This window comes from Dermatophagoides pteronyssinus, unplaced genomic scaffold (genome assembly GCF_027571235.1).
Source record: "Dermatophagoides pteronyssinus isolate colony J.1.1.1.1 unplaced genomic scaffold, Derpt_VIB-CSIC_2022.12 sq0002, whole genome shotgun sequence".
Classification (NCBI taxonomy): Eukaryota; Metazoa; Arthropoda; class Arachnida; order Sarcoptiformes; family Pyroglyphidae; genus Dermatophagoides; species Dermatophagoides pteronyssinus.
The window spans coordinates 2,073,087-2,094,992 of NW_027461526.1; the positions used below are offsets into that span (position 1 = coordinate 2,073,087).

A 21,906-nucleotide genomic window follows, 5' to 3' on the forward strand; every position below is an offset into this window, starting at 1 on the left:
ATCCAGCCAAACAAAACCAAATTGAACCGAACCAAACTGAACTGAAATAAACCAATACGGTGATGAGAACCTATATTTGTGAATATTTTTTGGTTTGTTTGTTCTGAATGAATAAAAAAGATTCAAGTGGGCTTTTCTCTTTTTCATTCTCTTGTCATCACATTATTCATGTAACCAGGCAATGTCCTATCAAGTGTTATTGGAAAAATTTTCAACAAAAAAAAATCAAAATGAAAAATATTATCCGATACAATTGGCTACTTTATTACTTTATATGTAAAATATGGAATTTCATACTTTTGACAAAAATGAATGTAAATAACAAGAATGTTCTATTCTATGATCAAATGAATGAATCCATGTAATATTGCTTGTTCAAACAAAAGAGAGAAAAAAATTAGCTTAATTATAAAAGAATGGAAAATATTTTAATTTTATGAAAAACTAAAAACGATTCCATCAATTCCATCAACATTAATTAAATGTTTGATTCTTGTTTCCATTTTTTTTCTTGTTCATTCAATAAAAGGTTTTTTTTTAATTTCTAGCAAAAGATTCTATTGTCATATTGTTAGATTTATTTTTTCACATTGAATCCAATTATAATATTGAATTAGTCATCCATCCGGTATTTCATTTCAAAAAAAATCCTTAATAAAAACACACAATGCACATAATAATTGTTAATAATGAATCAGCTTTTTTCGATTTCACTATTTCTGGCCTAAAGGCAAAAAAATGTTGTTGTTGTTTTTTCTACGTTTTCATATTAAATGGATATCACGTTATTCACAATTCGTTAGAATTTTTTTTTTTTTGTAGTCCATTATCATCAATCCTGTAAAAAAACGAAAAGCGATCCATTGAGTTTCAATTGTGTTTTGTGTCCAATGATGATGATGACAACCAAAACAACAAGCACTAAGGGTGTATGTATGAAACGTTAAATGAACCACCATCAAACTTTGAACAAAAACAACAACAACAACAGCAGTAGCGAAAAAAACCCGAAACAAACATAATGACAATGAATGACAGAAATTTTTCACAATATCATGAATGGATCGAATTCGGTATATATACACGATTCGTCATTCGTCATCAGGATGACGAAGGGATGATTCACGCGTTACGTATATATTAATATGAAAATATACGGTTCAAAAGAGACAATCACATTCATTGATGTGTTCAAAATGATGATGATGATGATGATGGTGATCCAGATATTGAGAAAAGATCGTCGACAATTCAATTAAAACTTGTCGAAAAAAAGAATCCTCGTCAGATGTATGATGATGATGCTTTCGAAATTGAAATCGATCCTATCATTCAACCACAGGAACAAAAAAAAATTCTGAAATTCTGCGAGAAAACATTTCAATTGACAGACGGTTTCCACCACCATCACTATCGTCATCATTATCATAGCCAGCAAACAAACAAAAAAATCATGACAATACATTCTGTCAATGTATTAATAAAATTTTCGTTTGTTCATTCGATAGACTTTCTATCTCTCTCTCTCTCACTTTTTCACTCGATACGAAATAATCAAATTTCCAATTTACACAAATTCAATTTTGTATCGATGGAAAACAAAATCTGGCCAATTTTTTTTTGTTCGGTCGATCCAAAATCAAGGACATCCTTTAACACATCCATCAATTGAGAAAGGTCATAGATTCATGGTCATTATCACTTTCAAGTTGAATTAAATTTTTGAAATATTTAATTTAAAAAAATTCGGGATATTAAGCCCTGAAGGCTGTTTTGACAAAAAAAATGTAATAAAAAGATATTTATTTTAAAAAAATTCAACTTTTAAAAATTATTATCTAGATTTTTATATTCTAATAATGTGCGATTCTTGTGTACAATTTCAAACTAATTGTCATTGTCATTTTATTTGGCTGGGATTTTTCTTTTCGATTTTTCGTTCACCGTTTTGTAAAAAAATGGCCACGTGTCTGCTTGTCGTTGTCATATAGTTTTCATTTGATGTTTGTAAATTTATTTCATCTAATTCTAATGATCGTTAGCTATGTTTTTATCGACGTCAATTTTTTTTTGGTCATGTTGTTGACATGTACATTTTCGGATGATAAGAATAGAAAATTTGTTCGTATTTTTGTCTTGTTTTGTACATTTTTTTTCCAAAATTTAAATTCAATGGAATCAGTAATGTTATTTGTTGACCATTGGTTTGTTCGTGGAAAACCGAATGAATTTTTCGAATGACTCATCTATTTATAAGTGTAAACACAATTTTCTTTTCTTTTTTTGGAATTCTACATTTCGACATCAATTTCCGGCCACTCATCGTCATTTAATACAAAAATATATTCACACACACATGGACAAATGAATACATTGAATGGTTAGAAATCGATATCTGCAAACATAGGTCAAACAAATTCGTTTTTTGTTTTTTGTATTTGTTGTTTATTCTTATTCATTAATTTTGTTGAATTAGAACCCTGCTGCTGTTGTTCTGTGTTGCCAAAAAAAAAAAAAAATTCTGAATCTAGAAATCATCATCCAAATGTGGAAGAAATAGGAGAGAGAGAGAGTCAAGTTGTTTCCGGTCTGGGTTTCATTCCGCAATTCGATTGTGGTTAGGTTTGGTTATTATTGTTCCTATTTTACCTAGGAAGTAATATGGGAATTGTATTCTATAGTCGGGTTTTTGCTTTTCCCATTTGAAAAAAAATTATTATAGTGTTGTTTATGTATGGAATTTGAAATAAAAACAAAAATAAGCAACAAGAAAAAAAAATTCAATTTGGATTTTTTTAAGCTTACAACCAACGGCCAAAACAACAATAACCGAAGCGGATTTATTTGTCAATGTTTCCTATGCGTGTGTACGATTTTGATTGACATCTGTGCCAATCAAAATTAAAGAATTTATGTGAACGACCAAATTAAATTGAATGATGATATTCTAGAAAATAATTGGATTGTTTGGATCAAATTGAAATGAATTATTGTTGTAATATAAATGCGCGTGTTCACATGTTGTTGTTCAAAATCAAATATTTTATTTTTATTTGCTGTTGTTCGTCGATCGTGATAAGCTTAAATAATTTGAATAAATAGATCCTAAGAATGAAAACAATAATCGGTTCATAGTAAGAAAATGTGAATGTTGAAATAGTTTAGTTGACAAATTAACTTGAATTTTTTTTTCATTCATTCATTCATCCAGATATCACAAACAACAACAACATGGTGAATAGAATAACAAAGTTTTATTTTAGAAACTGAACACATAAATATTCCCGATACGATTTATGTTTGCAACAACATTATGTAAACAACAATTTAATTGAAATTCTGTTTCAAAAGAAAAATTCTTCTGATAATATTCCATAGGCTATTATATCATCAGAGTTTTTTTTTGTTCACATCACAAATCTAATCAAATTATCAGAGAAAAAACCAACATCGTCAATGTAAATTTAAATTCATCGACTAAACAATGGAACGTTTTTCAAATGTAAATTCTAATCAAATTAACCTTCACCATGTTTTTAATGATTATTTCAAATTTTATCAATTCGAAAAAATAAAGGGGTGATGAACTTGCATCATCAAGGGAATTGAAGTTTAGAATTTGAGGTATCAATTTTGTTGTTGTTGTTATTGTATGTTCAACATTAGAATTATTGTGAATCAAATTGAGAATGTAAATTATAAATTGCAAAATAACAAAATAAATCTATTCTTTTCCCTTTCTACCATTTTTATTGCCATTCATTCATTTTGGACAGTAAACAAATTAAAATGATCCAAAATACATCACCGTTGGCTAAACAATCACAATTGAAACATTTGATAAGATATATTGACAATATTGAAATAACGGATTGTCAAATATTTACACACACACACGATCTTTTCTTTGGTTCTATGGATTTTTCTCTCTGCGATAGAAAGAATTGGCCCAAAAGCCGCTTAATATTGATGAATTGACAAAACCGACTATTTTTATTGTGTGCATCTGTATGTGTGTGTGTGTGTCAGCAATAATTTCCTTCAGATTATAGTAGTAAAATTATTATTGAAAATGTTTCGTTTTCATTTTTGTTTTGTTTTGTTTCACCGCACATTTGGTTCAATTTCAAATGTGAATTGTAACATTTGTTCCCAATCAAATCGTATTATTTCGCATTTCAGTGTTTTTTTTTAAATTGAATTCGATGGTTGAACACCTAATGAATAAGTGTTACTATAATGATAATAATAAAATTTTATAATGCAGAAAATTCTTTTTAACAACAACAACAAAAAAGTTTAAGCACGTGAAAATCGTTTTTCTCTTTTTTTACCATAGATTCTTTACATGCATCGGTGCATTGTTTCATAACATTCTATGGACACAATAGAATTCCAATTCTTATTTTGAAAATATTTAAAACCCTTTCAAAAAAAATATCTTATATAATGTGTAATAAGATTCTTTAGTTATAATAGAATTTTTGTAAAATCATACGCACGATTGATTTGATGGAATCTCGAATATCAAACCCTTTTATTTGTGTTTTAGTTATAAATAAAATTCATTAAAATTTTGTATTTCATAGACCATTGTCAGATGGTAAAATCTCCAACAAATTTTTTTTTACCGAATCTTGATGCTTGGCTAGACAAAATAGCAAACCCATACAAAATAAAATATAGCACTTGGCACTGAATTTTAATTTTTTTTAACACCCGGCTTTCATTGACTAAAAGCTGAATGCGATGTTGTTCATAAATATTTTGCTATAAATATCCGACAGATAATCCGAAAATTCTATATTCGAAATATCTATTTTAGTCTTAGCATAATGAGAAAAAAAAATAAAATAATCATAATTAGTAACAAGCGTGGGTGAGAATCCTCTTCTGATTTCGGCTTATAATCAAAGAAGAAAATTTTTCCAATCCGGATTCCACACAAAATACGATTTCAAATATCAAACGACGTAAAATACAGTCAATCCTGTACTTTAGCAAGAATTATTATTAAAATCATTCTAATTCGTGCATTCACTGTAGTTTTTTTTATCCATGTATCTCATATCTTTACCGCTACACTTACATAAACGTATCATATAACTTTTTTTATGAGTCATCATGAGAATGACCACATTGAATTTTGTACATATATATGAATGTCCTTCCCACTCACAAAATATCAACTCTGATATACACATACATTGATAGACCTGTTGAGTTTCATTAAACATTACCACTACTACATTGTGACCGATATGCTTGACTCTTATGATGTGTGTGTCTGTGTTTATGTATCCAAAATGATCCACAGAAAAAAATCATCATCATTTGATGTCATCAGATTCATTTAGCTCATAATGTTATGTTCGTAGTCGCGCGCACACATACATGCATCATTATTATTTTGGTATCGGTTTCATTGAATTCTATTCGGAATTCGTTTTTTTTGTCAATTCGAAATTGTTGCACACGTAGACACATAGACGCACACAATTTCACAATGCTTGAAATAAAAAAATCGTCTGTGTCAACCTAACTACGTCGAATTCTAAGAATTTGACGACATCAATCGGTTTTTCTTTTTTTCTCTCTTTCACCCTCTGCATGCACTAATCTACTACTCATCATTTAACCATCATCATTATATTATTGATTCATCGAATTCGATTCTGGTCCATTAATTATTTTGCCAAACAAGTACATCAATTTTTTGAGTTTTTTTTGTAAATTTTTTCCTGTTTATTACACATCTTTATTATCATTTGGATATCTTCTGGTCACATTCCCATTGCCATTAATCACACGATACACTGATCACTTGTTGTTGTTGTGTATTGAAATCAATGTCCACTTTAACTTTCAATCAAATCTCAAAGATTAATGATCATCTTATCTCAAATTACATATCAGCGGCAACAACAACAAAAAAAACAATATCCTCATAAACCACCTTTGTGAGAATTTAAAAAACAAAAACTACCTTTAATGCCCGCCAAAATCCACTAAAATTGATTTGAAAAAAAATCATTCAATAATTTAAATGTCAGGTAAGATTCAAGAATTATTTACTTATATTTTCAAACTTTTTATTTTGTTGAGTTCAATATTGATACGTTCGATTGTTTTTTTATTGTATAATAATGATCATTGATTTTTTTCTGTTATTGTTAAAATCAAATAAATAATAATATGACTCATTCACCTGTCGGTCTGTTATTATTTTTCTCTCTCTTTCTTAACGACCAATTATCTTTTTCGTCGATAAATGTATATCATGTATATGCATTACCTATTTTAATGAGATAGTGTTGATATGATGGTTTTTAAATTTGTCCTTGACTAATATGTTGTTGTTGGATATTTACAGTTTAAAATCAAAATAATTTTTTTTCAAAATCCGAATAAAAAATCGTTTTTTTCACTATTACTAACCAACTTGTTGGTCAAAGTAAGTAAGTAATTGAAAATGAAACAATTAAAACGGAAATAATAGATTATTAACCCTTCTTATAATCATTAAGGTATCAACTTTTATATATGACTCATTATTGTTCTTATTGCCTTTTAGTAAATTATGTGAATGGGCAATTTTCCATTGAATTGTCGTTAAGATTTTTTTCAATGCTAAATGAATAATATTTTTTTTTCATTATTGGAATAATCACTTAACTTATAATTCATAAGACTCTATTTGTTGTTGCATCCTGCATTTATATGTGTCTGTTTTTCTTTCTTTCTTTGCGTATTCAACCTACTACCTTTGTTTTGTTTGTTTTAGTAATAAGTTGCATATGTGTTATAACATTCATTTTCTTTTGTATTGAAAATTACTCCATTTTAAGTTAGGTGTGATTCATCCCAAATTCGGGTATAGTAACAACTCCGGTTTTCCACAAATATGATTTCATTCAATGAAACCAAAAAAAGAAAAAAAATTTCCATGCAATCATACATTCATGATGTGTGGAAATCACTGATCGACAAATGATTTGTTTTTATTGTCATCATAAACACCAGGTCATTCACCATACATGCATTTAAAAAGAAAACTAGAATGACTTAATCATCGGATTTATTGTTTAAGCATGACAAACATCTTTTACCATTTCCGATATTTTCTGTAATAATCTTGACCATTAACACACTATAGTGATCCGTTTGTCTGGTAATAATAATAATGATGATGTTTTCGATTTCTTTTATAATTATTATTCTTGTCGATGATTCATCTCATCTCATCTTTATAGTTTTAACGTTTTGGTTACGATTTTCAAATGACCCCCGGATATCGGGTTTTTTCTCTTGTTTCATTCTTTTGTTTTAACAATCATTGATTGAACCACCCATTATTATTTTTTTTCTTTAGACAATGTCAAGGATATGAGTCATAATGTGATTTAGAATGTCGACTAATCGGCTAAGATCTTTGAATTCAAGCCATTCACCATTATCATCATCATTTTCCAGCAAAAATACCAAATGATTCAAATCATCATTGTACAAAAATTTAAATGACGAAACAAACTTGAAAGAAAGACAAAATTCCATTATCATTAGACTACATGTTAGACTTGTCAAAATATGATCATATCATTTGTTAGGAATCTGGTGTTGATGGCTGTTGGTGACTCACATGTCTATATTATAAGATCGTAAATATAACTTTGTTCTATATTTGTCATTTTTTGTTAAGAATAAAAATAAAAAAATACAAAAGAACGCCCCTATTTATTTCATAATAAAGAAATCATCATTTTGATATTTATTTTGCCAAAAAACAGTTTTGTTTTCCTAGAATTGAATTCTTATAATAAAATCATGGCCATTGTTTTTTTTGATGGTTTTTGTGTTGTTGATCTTGACCTGGCTTTTTTGAAATATTATATAGTCATTATAAACGGCCAAGAATAAAAATATCTGGAACTTTTTTTTCGAATGAACAGTTTTTTTCTTTGCATGGGAAAATAGAAAATGTTAATTTATTTGATTGAAACTACTGGGATTTTATCTAAAAAAAGGTAGTGTTTTTTTTGGTAACAATTGATGATTAATGTTTTTTCTTTTGAAAAACAAAACAAATACAAACAAAAAGAATCAGCTTTGTAATCTGATACCTTATGATCTTTGATTTTGCAAATTTTTCCATCAGATGAATAATGATAATGATCATCATCATTTGTATTCATTATGGATCCTTATTTTTTGTCTTCTTAGATGCACGTGTTTTTTTTTGTCGATTTTTCTTATAATAATAATAGACTACAGTGAATTTTTTTTCAAATCCTTGCTTTTATGTGTTTCCAATTACCATGTTATATGTGTAATTTGATCATGAGATAGTTGTTTTTTGTTTTGTTTTCCATTCTGATTTTATGAAATTCGAACAAAAATGGCGAAAAGATATTATTATTTTCAGCAATTGTCAATTGTTTATTTTGACACTTTGTTATACTGTGTATCGATAATATATTAGTTGGAAAAAAATTCTAATCATATCATGAATCTTCTATGGTTATCTTATAAATTAGATGTACGATTGAGTGAGTGAGTCATCCATGAGAATTGAAAAAAATGTGGGGAGGATTCGCTTCCATGACCACCAATGTTATTTTGATCATTGAGTTGTTGTTATTGGGTATTTATACAATTGAAATCCGGACGCCCAGGATCATCTTGGACCAGTCTTAGCTTTCGTTATTAATAATCATTTAGTCCTCCCTTGATCCATGGTATTCAAGGCGCCAAATCCACTATTGACGATATTGAACATTGTTCCATTGAACCGCTACAACCGCTATCTATTCATCTACTATTATAGATTCTTTGAGAATCAGTTAGAATCTCGTAGAAAAAAAATTTGGCACATACTCACGCATGCGGCGTCAGTTTAAATGTTTTTTTTTGTATCGCTATTAGAATTGAATGAATGACTAATTCGCTGGCACCTTATTGTTCGTGGCTATAACATGACGCCCGTCGACTAAGAATGACCAATCGAATGTGTATGAATTGAATTGATCCCAATGGAATGTATTATCGTTAGTAGTGGTGGCCCTAAAATATGTACCATTTTTTTATGTATATAGAAATCGCCTTGAAACTATACTTTCTATATCAATATTCGTGGATACACACCTTGACTTTATCTACAATAAAGTATACAAATGACTCACGATTGTCGTCACCGATCGTCGTCTCTTAGTCATCACCAAAATGGTGCTGGTAGTTGTTGTTATTTGTTTATATATGAAAAGATTCTTTAATTCTGTTTCTGAAACTATGCTCAACATTCTTCTGCATATATTTTGAGAGGTTCCTATGATTGTCTGAGTCATATTGACTTATTCTTTTATTCTTGATCGAATCTTGTTGGGCTTCGACAACAATCCTATCGGTGTCTTTTTCTTTTTTGTTTGAACTTTAAAATTTTCTTGTGCAATATCATATTTTATGCATGTCCATCTAACATATCATTCTTTTAGACAACGCAAGAATAACATATCATCATTTGCAATAATTTATCATATCATGAAATGTTATTTCAAAGGTAAAAAACAATGTTTGTTGCATTTTAGAATACCATAATCATTTGTAATATTGAATGCCATTGGAATCATGTCCCATTTGTTTTAACAATTTGTGATATATGATTTTTATAATTCTTGAAAATGCTTTTATTTCAATTTCTTTGTTATTACTCATCATCGTTGTTATCTTAAAATACGATTGATGATGTTAATCGAAACTATGACAAAACTTTGTTTGAATTTTCAAGTCCAACATTGACAATTATTATCTATTGATAAAGATTATCGTCAATGTCTATCGTATGATTTTGTTATTCATCTTCAAACAAAAATTGATTAGATAATTATTAAAGTAAATTTTCAATAGAAAATCACTTAGATATTATTATTGAGTCATTTCATTCATCACAATTTCTGACTAAAGCCTATAGCTAAGCAAGCGTTCTATATTCTAACAATATATTTTAGTTAGTTAGAATAATCCAACTAACTAACTGTATTTATAGCCATAGTCATGTTTGTAACTGATTATTTATCCATCACCATAGATGATTTTTGGTTATTGCCCTTTTTTCTGTATAATAATGATGACGATGACTTGGCCATCTTTTGTTAATATATCCTGGTATACTTTCTACCATTTTCGGATGATCGTCTGTTATTAATAACTAATTCCTTGTTTTAATGACGCCCGATATTGATTACAACATACAGACGATGTATATACTACATTCGCGTATATAAATGACATATGAAATCGTTTGGTTTAATTTCATTGTCATGTTTTACCGCCGCTAGTCAAGTGCTACTGAAATTGAATTTAAAAATCTTTGATTTTTTTCACTTCTAATAACTTATTGTTTGATTTTTTTTTCTCAATTAATTCCATAGAAAATTCACTGTGACTTTTATTCGAAAATTTTGTTGAATTTTTCTAAAATATATTATCATGGCATTGGCAATGGTCAGTTTAGATTCTGGTGCCACTACTGGACATTCTTTTGTCAGCTCATTATCATCATCACCTTCATCATCATCTTCATTAACAACAACAACGGTTGATGTGACTACTACTGCTGATGAATTATTATTATCTACCTCTTCATCATCAAATGATTCTCATGATCTCATTATGATGGATTCAATATTATCATCATGTCCACAAACACAAACTTCTTCGATGTTATCGTTACCACCGTTGCCACCATCATCATCATCGTTGAATAGTAATACAACATCGGCCGATATTATGATCTCTGCAAATAATAACAACAATGTTCACCATCTTCAATCGATCGTTCAGCGGCGACAACAACGTCGTCCGAAATTGGACATAACATCAACCAATTCATCATCGTCATTATCACAAAAAGTTCGACTTTCCTTGGATATGAATGGAATCAATCATCATCACTTCAATCACCATCATCATAATCATCATCATGCTAATCCAATGGTAATCACAGTGGCAGATAATAGTCGAAAATTAAAAATTGGAAAATCGGTAAGATTTTTGTCTCATTTAATATTGAAAAATGTTTCTATTAGAAATTTTGCTTCAAATTCGAAATTACAGCAATCACCATGCTGCAAAACTTGTCGGATGCAAGTTTGTCGTCAAAATTCTTATCAACAACAGCAACAATCACAATTTAAGATGGACATTCATGATACTATAGAATCAGATTATAATTCCAATCCATCAAGTGCACCAATATTGACAGGCGATGATGAAGCTTCCAAAAATTCCTTATTATTAAATCCAATAAATTCTTGCTGTAATCTTATGATCTCATCATCAGCTTCATCATCTTGTTCATCCTCGGTATCATCAATGTCACCATCTTCATTTCTATCAAGTTCCTCGTCATCGTCGTCTATGTCCTCGATAGTATCGCCTTCATCTCTATTTTGTGGTGGTTCATCCGCATTAAAACGTACCAAACGTAATCTATTGATGGCGGCAAATGAGCTTCCACCATTGGATAATATGGCTATATCATCTTCATTTACGTTTGATGAAACTCCTTCAGGTTCTGGTGATGATTGTGATGGTTCCTCATCATCGGTAATGGAAGCAAATGCAACACCTATACTGCCTTTTTTGTATTTGGGTAATGAACGTGATGCAAATGATGTCAAACGTTTGGATGAGCTTGATATAACTTATGTTTTGAATGTAACATTGCAACCATCATCAACAACTATCATCGCAAACTCTGATAGTAAAGTTGTCGAGAATATGAATGGATCATTTTCTTGTCAATCTAGTCATGATGATTCATCATCACAATCTAATAGTCATTCTAATCACTGTGATAGAAATAATAAAAATATCGATGATAACATCAATTATCGTGAAGAACCAGAATGCTACGAATCCGAATCTGCAAAACATTTGTCATTGTCGAAAACTATGAATCGTCTTTATAAGTGGTTACCAGCATCGGATAATTATCAACAAAATTTAAAACAATATTTTGAAGAAGCTTTCCATTTTATTGGTAAGTGTTCCATTCTTTCTTTTTTTCCCTTATACATAATGCATTCGAATCGATTCATTCCACCATAATGTAATTGTCGGCTCATATGTTGAATCATCGTCATAATCATAAATTCAGAATCAGATCAACCTCTAGCGCTTGTTTTTTTTTCTATTTCCTCAATTATATAAATCAATCTGTCTCTTTTTAAATGTACGCTGCAGTGTGTGTGTTCATTTGATGACACAAATTTAGATAGAGCTGAATTTTGTATAACGCGTGACCTCTGAATGACTAACGTCATTCATCAGTCAGTCATGACGAGGCCGTCTGAAACATCCTCACACAGTTATTGTGCGTATATATCTCGATCACTTAATTTAATGTTTGTGGTGGCGATGATTGACTGGCCACCATATTTTTTCTCTTGCTTTCTTCCTGTTTATCGAAAATGTTTTGGATCACTAGTTTATAATCATTGAAAAAATCAAGGCCTTACCGTTTCCGCTTCTAGGTCACAAAATGTATATTTTCTACAGCTATTAGGTCACATATGACTCATTCGTTGCACATTCAGCAAGGTCTATAGTAAAGCCTAGCCTCCTTTTTTGCCTAACTTCCCACCCATATAACACATATTGGACCAAAAAACGGATCACTCAAGGCAGGCCGCACGTGTGACCAACTATCTAAGGTCCATCTGCCTTTGATTTTGCTTCGGTTCGATTATATGCGACATTTATGATGATGAGTAATAATGTCCCCCTCAAAAAAAATATAGAATTCAAGGCCTAGCATGTGCTCTGATTTATATGGTTTCATAAAATCTTTCATTGAATGAAACTAAATGCACGTTATTTGATCTATTGATGCTCGTTGATCGATTTTAAGCGTCTCATTCTCTTTATTTGTTTGGTGGTAATGTTGGTTAACAAATAACAATCTGAACAATTGTGGTAATGATGACTCATTCAACGTTTCAGTTTATACATCGGCCTCGGGCCTTGAAAAATTTTCCCATCATCATCGTCGTTTGGGTTAGAAATCATTTGGATTTAGCATGACTCATTTTGGATTCGATGTTTGCGTGTTGTTTGATTTGTATGTATTGAGCGCCGGATTCTAACTATTTGTCATCATTAGATTGATTGGAATGTTAACACCTGGCCATTTGTTTTTTTTTATCCATTATCCAGGTGGTAAATTAATGGCATTCTCGTATGATATCCGATTCTATATAAAAGGATTTCTTTTTTATTTTTGATTTTTATTATCAATCAAATTGTGTGTGGTTTTACACGCTACTTGTCTAATAGTGGACTTGATGAATTAACCGTTTGTTATCTGACTATATTTACTAATGATGATTATTATGTGGCATTGAGAAGAAAATGGTCTTTTTGCACCACATTTTTTCTTCACCATAAATTCTGATGCGTGGCAGATGTTATTGTCAAAATTATTGGCAACATATTATTGAATATAATGGCCGAACATGAATTCTAGTTAGCATCTGTGCCATTAAACAACACACTTGTCCTTTTCTCTTTTTCGTTTTTTCTCTAATAGTCTGAATTATGATTTTTTGACTGGTACTTAGATTTTCTTTTTTTTTAATAGAATCTGGTTTCCTCCCACACTGGGCAACAGCTTGATATTGAGAACACACAATGAAAATTTTAGACGGTATTATTTTGTTTTGCATTTGAATTTTAATTATTTAAATGGACTTGCTAAGTGTTTGACGAATTTCCCAAGTGAACAAACCAATCATCCATTGTTAAACAAAATAGAGTCAAAGAGTTAAGTGCAAGTTTGTTTTGTGAGCGTGCAATATTAGAATTATTTACATACTGGACAACGGTCCCGCGATGTTTTAATATGACAAATTGAATTTGCTCTTAATCGTGCTTTAGGCACTTTATTTCATTTGTTTGTTTGACTAATTTGACTTTTTGTTATTAATTCTCCTCTCTTTTTTCTTTTTATTTTTATTTTCATGGTCACAGATGAAGCCCGACAAAAAGGCCATCGCGTACTGGTACATTGTCAAGCCGGTATTTCTCGTTCAGCAACGATAACCATTGCTTATATTATGCGTCATCTGTATATGACTTTATCCGAAGCCTATAGTTATGTTAAATCGCGAAGACCAATCATCTCACCCAATTTGAATTTTATGGGACAATTGGTCGAATTGGAAGAAATGTTACGCACTCAGCAACAATCACAGCCAAAAATACCAGCTAATGTCTCTACGGATACCGTCGAAATTGCCAAAGATGTTGCATCAAAATCTATCAAATCGAACACTATGGAATCTGAAAATTTAAAATCGATAAGTGACTTTTATGGTGATAATTCATTACCATTATCAACAAATGATATGATCTAATTCAATCATTTGTTATCATCAGCAATATCATCAACAATAACATGAATGGACTTTATCATCATCATCATCAAGAGACATAAATGTAGCCCAACGTTCCTTTGTTCTGCACATTAATATAAATTAATTCTTAGGATTTATCAAATTGTATCATTTTTTTCTTTTCACATTAAACATCTATTCTTTTTTCAAAATCTAAAATCGAATTGATTATCATTTATAGAAATGTAGAGAAATTTTCAGTCATATTTGGTTGCATTCAAACATTTGTCACAAATTTACACTGGTATTTCTGAAGAAAGAAAAAAATTCATTCAGATAACCATTCCATTTTTTTCATCTCGATTTCATCCATAGATTTCTATTAATTTGTTTTTTATCTTACTACACATCACAACAAATTGTATGATTCTATTTATATTTATTATTATTTGTTTATCATGCGAATCAAAAAAAGAAAAAAAATGATTTGATGGAAATTAAAAATGTTTCACTTTGGAATGTGTCGATCGTTTTTTTTGTCGAAATTTAAATGAAAAAAGTTTGTCCCGAAAATTCAAATGGCAGCTCTTTGCTCAAATAGACGGCAATGTTACGAATTCGGGAACTTTCCTGGTCCAAATCCTATTGTAAAATATTGGATGAGATTATGTTGTTGCGAATATCTATTTCCAAACCTTGAGATGAGCAAATATTAGATAGAAATTTCGAATTTCTTTTGATTTAGCTGAACGTGCCCATTTCAATAAACGATTGGAGGCATAATCATTTAGATTAGGTTCATCGGCATCCGAATTGATCACAATATAAACCAGATTTTCATAAGCAGCCAAATTTTGCTCGATAACACGGCTCCAATTTTCACAATAATGTAATAATACGTGAACAGTTCCAGGAGAATGGGAAACAAGTGTATTTTTGAGCTTTGCGGAATCCGAAAAATATTTCACCTATTACAAAAAGTAACAGATTAATTATGAAAATAAACAAAAGTAATGACTAATCATCACATACATTGACAAAATTAGATATCAAATCATCTTTGAGTTCTTTGATGAATTTATAATTAACATTTGGCTTTTCACAATCGAAATCGCAATGAAGTAGAATATTTCGCTGCTCTTTCAAGATATGATCAGCAGCGTAAATATCTTTTCGGTATGTTACTTTAAAATAAACAGAAGGATCGACGGGTATTAATTTAGCATCAAATTTACAATATCGTTTGATAAGATCTAGGCATTCTGTATTATTGTCGAGATCATCGGGTGAGCATTTCAGATATGCATCTGTCAATAAATTATAACGAAAAGCTTGGGGCGTTTCACTTGCTACATATCGAGAACGATCTAACACTCGATTTAGCATAAATGTATCCTTTTGTGGTTCAATGATAGTTGATGTGAGTGGACAATATACACCGGCAACACCGTGCTGATAACATTCGCTGACTAACCGATGTAGCACCTGTTCATCGAGGTAAGGCCGCGCTCCATCATGTACAATGACAAAATCGGGTTGCATTCGTTTAGCATTGATAAAGTCAAGGCCAAATTTAATCGAACGATGACGACTCGAACCACCGGATACAATATCCAAACGTTTTTGCTGTTGTTTAGTCAAAGATAGCAGAATCTCTTGCATTTGAGACATTGAATCCTGAGCTGTCATCACCAAAATATGATCGATCCATTTTAACCTTAAATTGAAAAAAGTCATAGATGAAAAGCTATTACCAATGAATAGACGGACTTAAGAAAAGCGGCCACGGTGTGATAGATGAGTGGTTTATTACAGATGACCGTATATTGCTTTCCCATTAAAGATGATGATTTTTTGTTAAAAAACGGCGGTAACGATTGAGAGCGAATTCTGTTTCTTGCAGTTGTTCCATTGATAATCATAGAGGAAGAATTGTTCGCGCAAAAACGTTCACTTAAACCAGCTGCCGGTATGATGACCATAAATTTAAATGAATTTAAATTGATCAATGATGATGATGCCATGTTCAATGTTGACCGTTCTGTGTATACACATGCATATATGCATCGATGATAAACAACTCTTTGAAGACTATAGTTATAACAATGAACAAAATTGCTGAATAATGAATGATGGCGACAAAAGATAGTCGGCGTTTATTTTTTGTTTTTGTTCTTTGAAAAATTTTTATTTAAAACAACTTACAAGAGCAATATCGTCATCAGGCCAGAAAATCGTGCAGAATTATAAATAAAACTTTTATTTTCTGCTCCTTGTGCAATTATTATTGTTCTATTTTTGGCCTCATATAGTAAACGAAATATTTCAACAATTCTTGCCCAATATTTTTGATAATAAGTATGCAAAGCTTTAAGCCACCCACTGAATCTCCAAACAATCTGCTGTAAGGATTGTTTTATTGTTTAAAAAGCTGATGACAAATCTTGTTTAGATCAAAATCGTAAACAGGCTAATCACGATTCTACTTAGTCTATGTATGTTGAAGCGTCAATAATTACATTATCATTATACATAATACAAAATAAGGTATTACACATTCTTAAATTTAATGGTTTCAACGTTCAAGAATTTCGAATCGACCTGAAAATTTTTGTCTAAACAATTTCACGCGTAATTTTTCCTACCATTCTTGTCACATCACATGTAGTCATTGATTTATTGAGGCAAACAAAACAGGCATTCAATGCTCTACAAACAAAGCGTTAATTCGTCTTGCCTCTTGAAGAATCTTAATTGATATATGAAAAATTAAACAAAATGCGCAACGAAAATTGAAAGAAAAATTAGTTTGTCGCAATTTAATATCAAATTCAAAACATAAATAAAGAAATTCCCATAAATATTCCATAAATTTTGCTTAACATATTATGAAAAACTTTCTCTCATTGCAATTCCTGTCAATAGATGGTGATGGTGAATATAGAATTTAAATTTTATTGTTTCCCATAATAAAAAAAAATATATTTATACAAAAAAGCACAAAAAATTGATTTATGCACTACCGAGTGCAACATTAACTTCTTTGTTGATTGGCCCATCTTTTAAATATCCACGAATTCGTAAAACCGATTCAGGTGGAAACGAAATGCGGACAAAAGGAGACATGGCCAATTCACAGACGATTTCAAATTTAGCATCACGACCTTCTTTACAAGTCTCAGTGCTACGATCAAGTAGATAATCGAGGAATCCAGGATATTCAGACAGCAATTTTTGACCCCAAAGTGACGTGGCAAGTATTCGGATAAAATTAATGGCTGGAATCCGAACATCGATGAAAGGTTCGAGCACAAACTTCATGAATCTATCCAATCCACAGTCAGATGAATCTAAATGAACGTACCAGATTTTTGTCAATTCTGTCGCTTTATTGCCAGGATCACTTCCATTGACCTGCATGATTTCGTTCAAAGCAATGATTGCGCGACTTTTCAAATCATTATGGCTTCCATTGACCATCATAACGATTGTATCCAAGAAAATTGACATTCGATCGGCTAAACTAGATTTGCCTTCATTTGATTGACAAAGAAATGCGACTGATTCAATTGCAAGCAATTGAAGCTCGGGATTACCAGCTCGTTGTTGGCGACAATATTCAGTCAATTTATTCAATACTTGAGGATATTCGTTCAATAATATGGACATGTTTGTTTGAGCAATCCGAATGAAAAAATTTATGCAGCCAGGCAAAATCAACGATCCTAACAAGTCTTCTGTATCAATAGTTTCAATCTTTTTACCCATCAAAGGTAAAAGATCTGTAGAATTTTTTACAAATTCCCAACCATGAGGCTTTGATGCAAGATCTGTAAGTATTTTAATAAAATTCATAGCAACCAATGGATCGCTATTGATTTTTTGCTGCGATTCTTCAACCATTTTTTTAAGCAAACCACTTGCTTCTAGCATGTCAAGTAATAGTTGACTGCTTGCAGCGATATCAACAATAAGTTCGTAGAATCGTATCAAGAATTGCTCGGCTTCTTTTTCTGTTTGAAAATTTTTAGTTTTTAATCCTTTCAAACAGTCAAGAACTTGCGGAGAAAAAAATTCCTGACGAAATATTTTAGCGGTTATCACGCAAATATCGTGCGAAGCAGAAGCAATCGATGTACTTGGGTTAGGCAATAATTCAATAACAGCTGTCAATATTGGGACAATACTAATCGAACTTTTTGAAATATTTTTCATTAATCCTTCATTAGTGAATAATGGTTTGACCACTTTTTGTATCCATATATTACAGATAGTCATGTTCGACGATTGAAGACCTTGAAGGATTTGATCATTATATTTGACAAAAATGTCATTAAGTGGTAATGATTCTAAGAACATGCCAAATACACGAAGTAATTCTTCGGTGAATAGTTCATCATCGACTGACAAAGAATTAAATCGATCAAACAGACGGGCTAGATTCATATGATTGGTTATTTGTTGAACATCTCGGTGATTTGCAGAAATAAGGAGAGCGTTTACATCTGACAATATCTCGCCAAAATTCTCATTGTCACCTTTTTCCAATTGTTGAATACGTTCAGTAAGTTTTTCACGAATCACACTGCTTTGATCTTTCACTTGATGCTGCTCTTTTTGTTCACTAGCCATTATTAATCCGAAATATCTGTAAAGCTGAAAATTTCAAATAAACATTGAACATTAAAATTTATGTTGATTCATTCGATGATTCAATACGATTCCATGTTAATGGACTTATCATAAACAACGTAAATTCGAATTGAGTAATCAATTAATTCTTCAATTGAATATTTATTAAATTAATCAAAAAAAAAAAAAAAAAAAAAAATTAAATCCATTATAATGATACATGAATGAAATTGGTGGATAGGTTATCTACAACAAATGAGATGAATAAAAACCGAGTTGACAGTTTTATTCAATTAAGACCCAAATAATCGTCCATTAGCGTACCGATGGCAAATATATCGGTAGCGTCGACACGTATACCGACAATTTTCACACGGATTTCATCATCCTGATTGATGACCATTTCATCATCTTTTGTTTTATAACATGGTGGGTTAGCATTAGCATCAAATTCCATGTCGGCTGGTATCGAATGTCGTGATATAAAACAAGCCAATGGGCCAATTTCGGTGAATATACCGACCTTGTTGATCTGTGTAACGATAGCATCAAGTACTTCTCCTTTGAATGGCCGAAAAACAATGGCTCGATATTTGATCGGATAAGTTACAAAGCCGGTGCCTGATTGAATGACACCATCACCAATACTGTCAATTGTGGTCACAGCAATGACGAATCCATATTTGCCTGTACAGGTTCCTTCAACGTCTTTGAACAACTTCTTTTTGACCGTGTCCAATAGATTCGGTCCAAAATAGCGAGGATGCAGTTGGATTTCATGTTCTAATTGAATGTGGTAAAACATTTTGCATTCAGTTTGATGATCGTTTTAAGATGAAAATCAACTTTTTTTCAGCGCGTGCCAAACAAAAAACAGAATCAGAATGTCGTTCATAGATAATGTGACCAAGAAAAAATTCAAATTTCCATGGTTACTGAGAATTCAATTCGAAACAATACAAATAAATTCGTAACAAGTCTTGGGTTTTTCTTTTTGATCATAATGTAACAATGCCTGGTGTTTCGAAAAATTCATCGTCAAAAAACATCGCTTCGGAAGAAATTTCTGAAGAATTGTTGGAAAAAATGCGCCAACTTAATGAAAAATTGTTGGCCCTAGATTATTCAAGAGAATTTGTTTCCAATTATAAATGTCCACCTATACATCGATATTTTTTCTGTAAACAAATTAATCAGGCTCAACAATTTTTTGCCTTTTGTTGTTTGAGTTCATATTTGTTGAGTAAATTGAATAATGGTCGACAAGAGATTAAAGTTGATAGTTTTGATGATCCAAATTTGACTATCGACAAGATTATCGGTGCATCGCAACCATATGGCATTGGTGATGTTTCGAAAAACCGGCTCAAAATTGGCTATGGTGCTGAAGTGATTACTTTGCTTTCGATTTTGACCGATAAACTATTTTCGGAACGATATCAGAATCAAGAAGCTAACATTGAAATTATAGTTCGATCAGGAGATGGATCCCGAATTGAAGTTGAAGAGGATGACGATGAGGACTATATTGAAGACGAAGATCAAGAAAATGAAATTGTATTGGAAGAAGAGTTCGAAGATTATTTGGAAACAGAATCCGATTTAGTTGTTCATGATGGCGATGATGAAGAATGGCAAGATACATCACTGGAAACAAATCAACAACAATTACAGCGACAAATGATACAAGCCACAGAAATTGATCTGTCCGAATGGAAGCTTGAATTGGAACGTATTTTACCACAGATGAATGCTCATAGATTCATGAAAAATCAAAGCAAAGATCGCATGACGATGTTTATGGCGACCAACGACATGAGCAACGAATGGCGGATTCATTTGCAAGCTGCACGTCGTCATCATACCAATATCGAAACAATATTCAGTCAAACGGAAGGAATGCTAACCAAAATAGAAGCTGAAATGAAAACATCTATGGAAAAGATCGCAGCAAAAGAAAGCTATCTACATCAGAATTGCAATACCATACTCGCTGAATATATAAATGTTCGTCAACGAGCTATCGAATTGAAACAATCATTGGATCAGGCCGAATCCGAACTTGAGGCAAGATCATTACGGCTACAAGAATTGAATGAAGAAGATCGATCGACTAAACAATCGATCGAAGAATTTAGCCTACGAATGACCGATTCATCACCGCTAGCCGAAGCAAAAAAAGCAAGGGAAATGCTTAAACAGGAAATGATCCGAATTAGCCTACAAATTGGAGTGGCCATACAAATTCTAGTTCGACATGTTTCTGCACATTCATCATATTAAATAATTTATGTTTGATAAATTTCTATAAATGTTTGTTTGTTTGGTTTATCTTTAAAAAGTCACGATTAATTTAACACACAGAATTATATTCGGTAATGCACAATCATTTGAATTAGAATAAAAACCATCTTTCAATGATTTCTATTAAATGCACATAGGTGGCATGACAAATGTATATTTTTTTAATAATTTCTCCGCCTTTGTTGTTGCTGTTGGTGTGTTACGATGGCATAATATCACAACATACTTTTCGCACAATCGAGGAGGGAGTGCACAGCCAGTTTTCGAAAAGCTATTGGCAAATTGAAACATGGGTGGTTAGTTTCAAGTGTAAGCCATGAAGGACGCATGTACAAGAAAAATCAAACCAAACAAAAGAAGCGCGCTCACATTAAGGAATGTGAAAAATTGGGTACGTGTATATGATATACATTGAAAGGAAAAAAAACAAGGAGGGTGATGAAGATGACCGGATACGACAACAAACACATAGGGTATTTTTGTATTTTGGTATATTATTTCACCTGTGTGTGTATACCCTCTTCCAAAAACGGGCTGTCTCTTCTTTCTAAAATACCACTACTTTTATAACAGGGTGTTT

The 21,906-nt window shown here is 31.3% G+C and overlaps 5 protein-coding genes across 8 annotated transcripts; 2 read left to right on the top strand and 3 right to left on the bottom strand.

Annotated features, from left to right (window-relative positions):
* The first annotated feature begins 5,307 nt into the window (after positions 1-5,307).
* LOC113791004 (uncharacterized) lies at positions 5,308-14,909 on the top strand. Of its 3 annotated transcripts, XM_075824699.1 has the most exons (5): positions 5,308-6,053; positions 10,425-11,037; positions 11,110-12,037; positions 13,637-13,702; positions 14,026-14,160. In XM_075824699.1, the coding sequence occupies exons 2-4, from the start codon at positions 10,483-10,485 to the stop codon at positions 13,669-13,671; spliced, it is 1,518 nt and encodes a 505-aa protein (XP_075680814.1). In that variant the 5' UTR covers positions 5,308-6,053; positions 10,425-10,482; the 3' UTR covers positions 13,672-13,702; positions 14,026-14,160. The 3 variants fall into 3 exon arrangements, with proteins under 3 accessions (XP_075680814.1, XP_027196526.2, XP_075680813.1); XM_027340725.2 differs by lacking the exon at positions 13,637-13,702 and having other exon boundaries at positions 5,324-6,053; positions 14,026-14,909; XM_075824698.1 differs by lacking the exons at positions 5,308-6,053; positions 13,637-13,702 and adding an exon at positions 9,321-9,553 and having other exon boundaries at positions 14,026-14,909.
* On the bottom strand, positions 14,810-17,200 carry LOC113791026 (D-ribitol-5-phosphate cytidylyltransferase-like). 2 transcript variants are annotated; one of them, XM_027340754.2, is made up of 5 exons: positions 16,596-17,200; positions 16,161-16,481; positions 15,423-16,107; positions 15,086-15,358; positions 14,810-15,032 (listed from the first exon to the last, which is right to left on the bottom strand). In XM_027340754.2, exons 1-5 carry the CDS (start codon positions 16,610-16,612, stop codon positions 14,937-14,939), a joined length of 1,392 nt encoding a protein of 463 aa, XP_027196555.2. In that variant the 5' UTR covers positions 16,613-17,200; the 3' UTR covers positions 14,810-14,936. The 2 variants fall into 2 exon arrangements, with proteins under 2 accessions (XP_027196555.2, XP_027196547.2); XM_027340746.2 differs by having other exon boundaries at positions 16,161-16,508.
* Positions 17,201-17,325: 125 nt separating this feature from the next.
* LOC113791016 (26S proteasome non-ATPase regulatory subunit 5) lies at positions 17,326-19,134 on the bottom strand. Its single transcript, XM_027340736.2, has one exon. The coding sequence runs from the start codon at positions 19,020-19,022 to the stop codon at positions 17,403-17,405; it is 1,620 nt and encodes a 539-aa protein (XP_027196537.2). The 5' UTR covers positions 19,023-19,134; the 3' UTR covers positions 17,326-17,402.
* Positions 19,135-19,219: 85 nt separating this feature from the next.
* On the bottom strand, positions 19,220-19,827 carry Polr2G (DNA-directed RNA polymerase II subunit Rpb7). The gene has a single exon (XM_027340776.2). It carries the CDS (start codon positions 19,825-19,827, stop codon positions 19,312-19,314), a length of 516 nt encoding a protein of 171 aa, XP_027196577.1. The 3' UTR covers positions 19,220-19,311.
* A 206-nt stretch (positions 19,828-20,033) lies between these two features.
* On the top strand, positions 20,034-21,437 carry IFT57 (intraflagellar transport 57). The gene has a single exon (XM_027340765.2). It carries the CDS (start codon positions 20,034-20,036, stop codon positions 21,303-21,305), a length of 1,272 nt encoding a protein of 423 aa, XP_027196566.1. The 3' UTR covers positions 21,306-21,437.
* Positions 21,438-21,906: the final 469 nt, after the last annotated feature.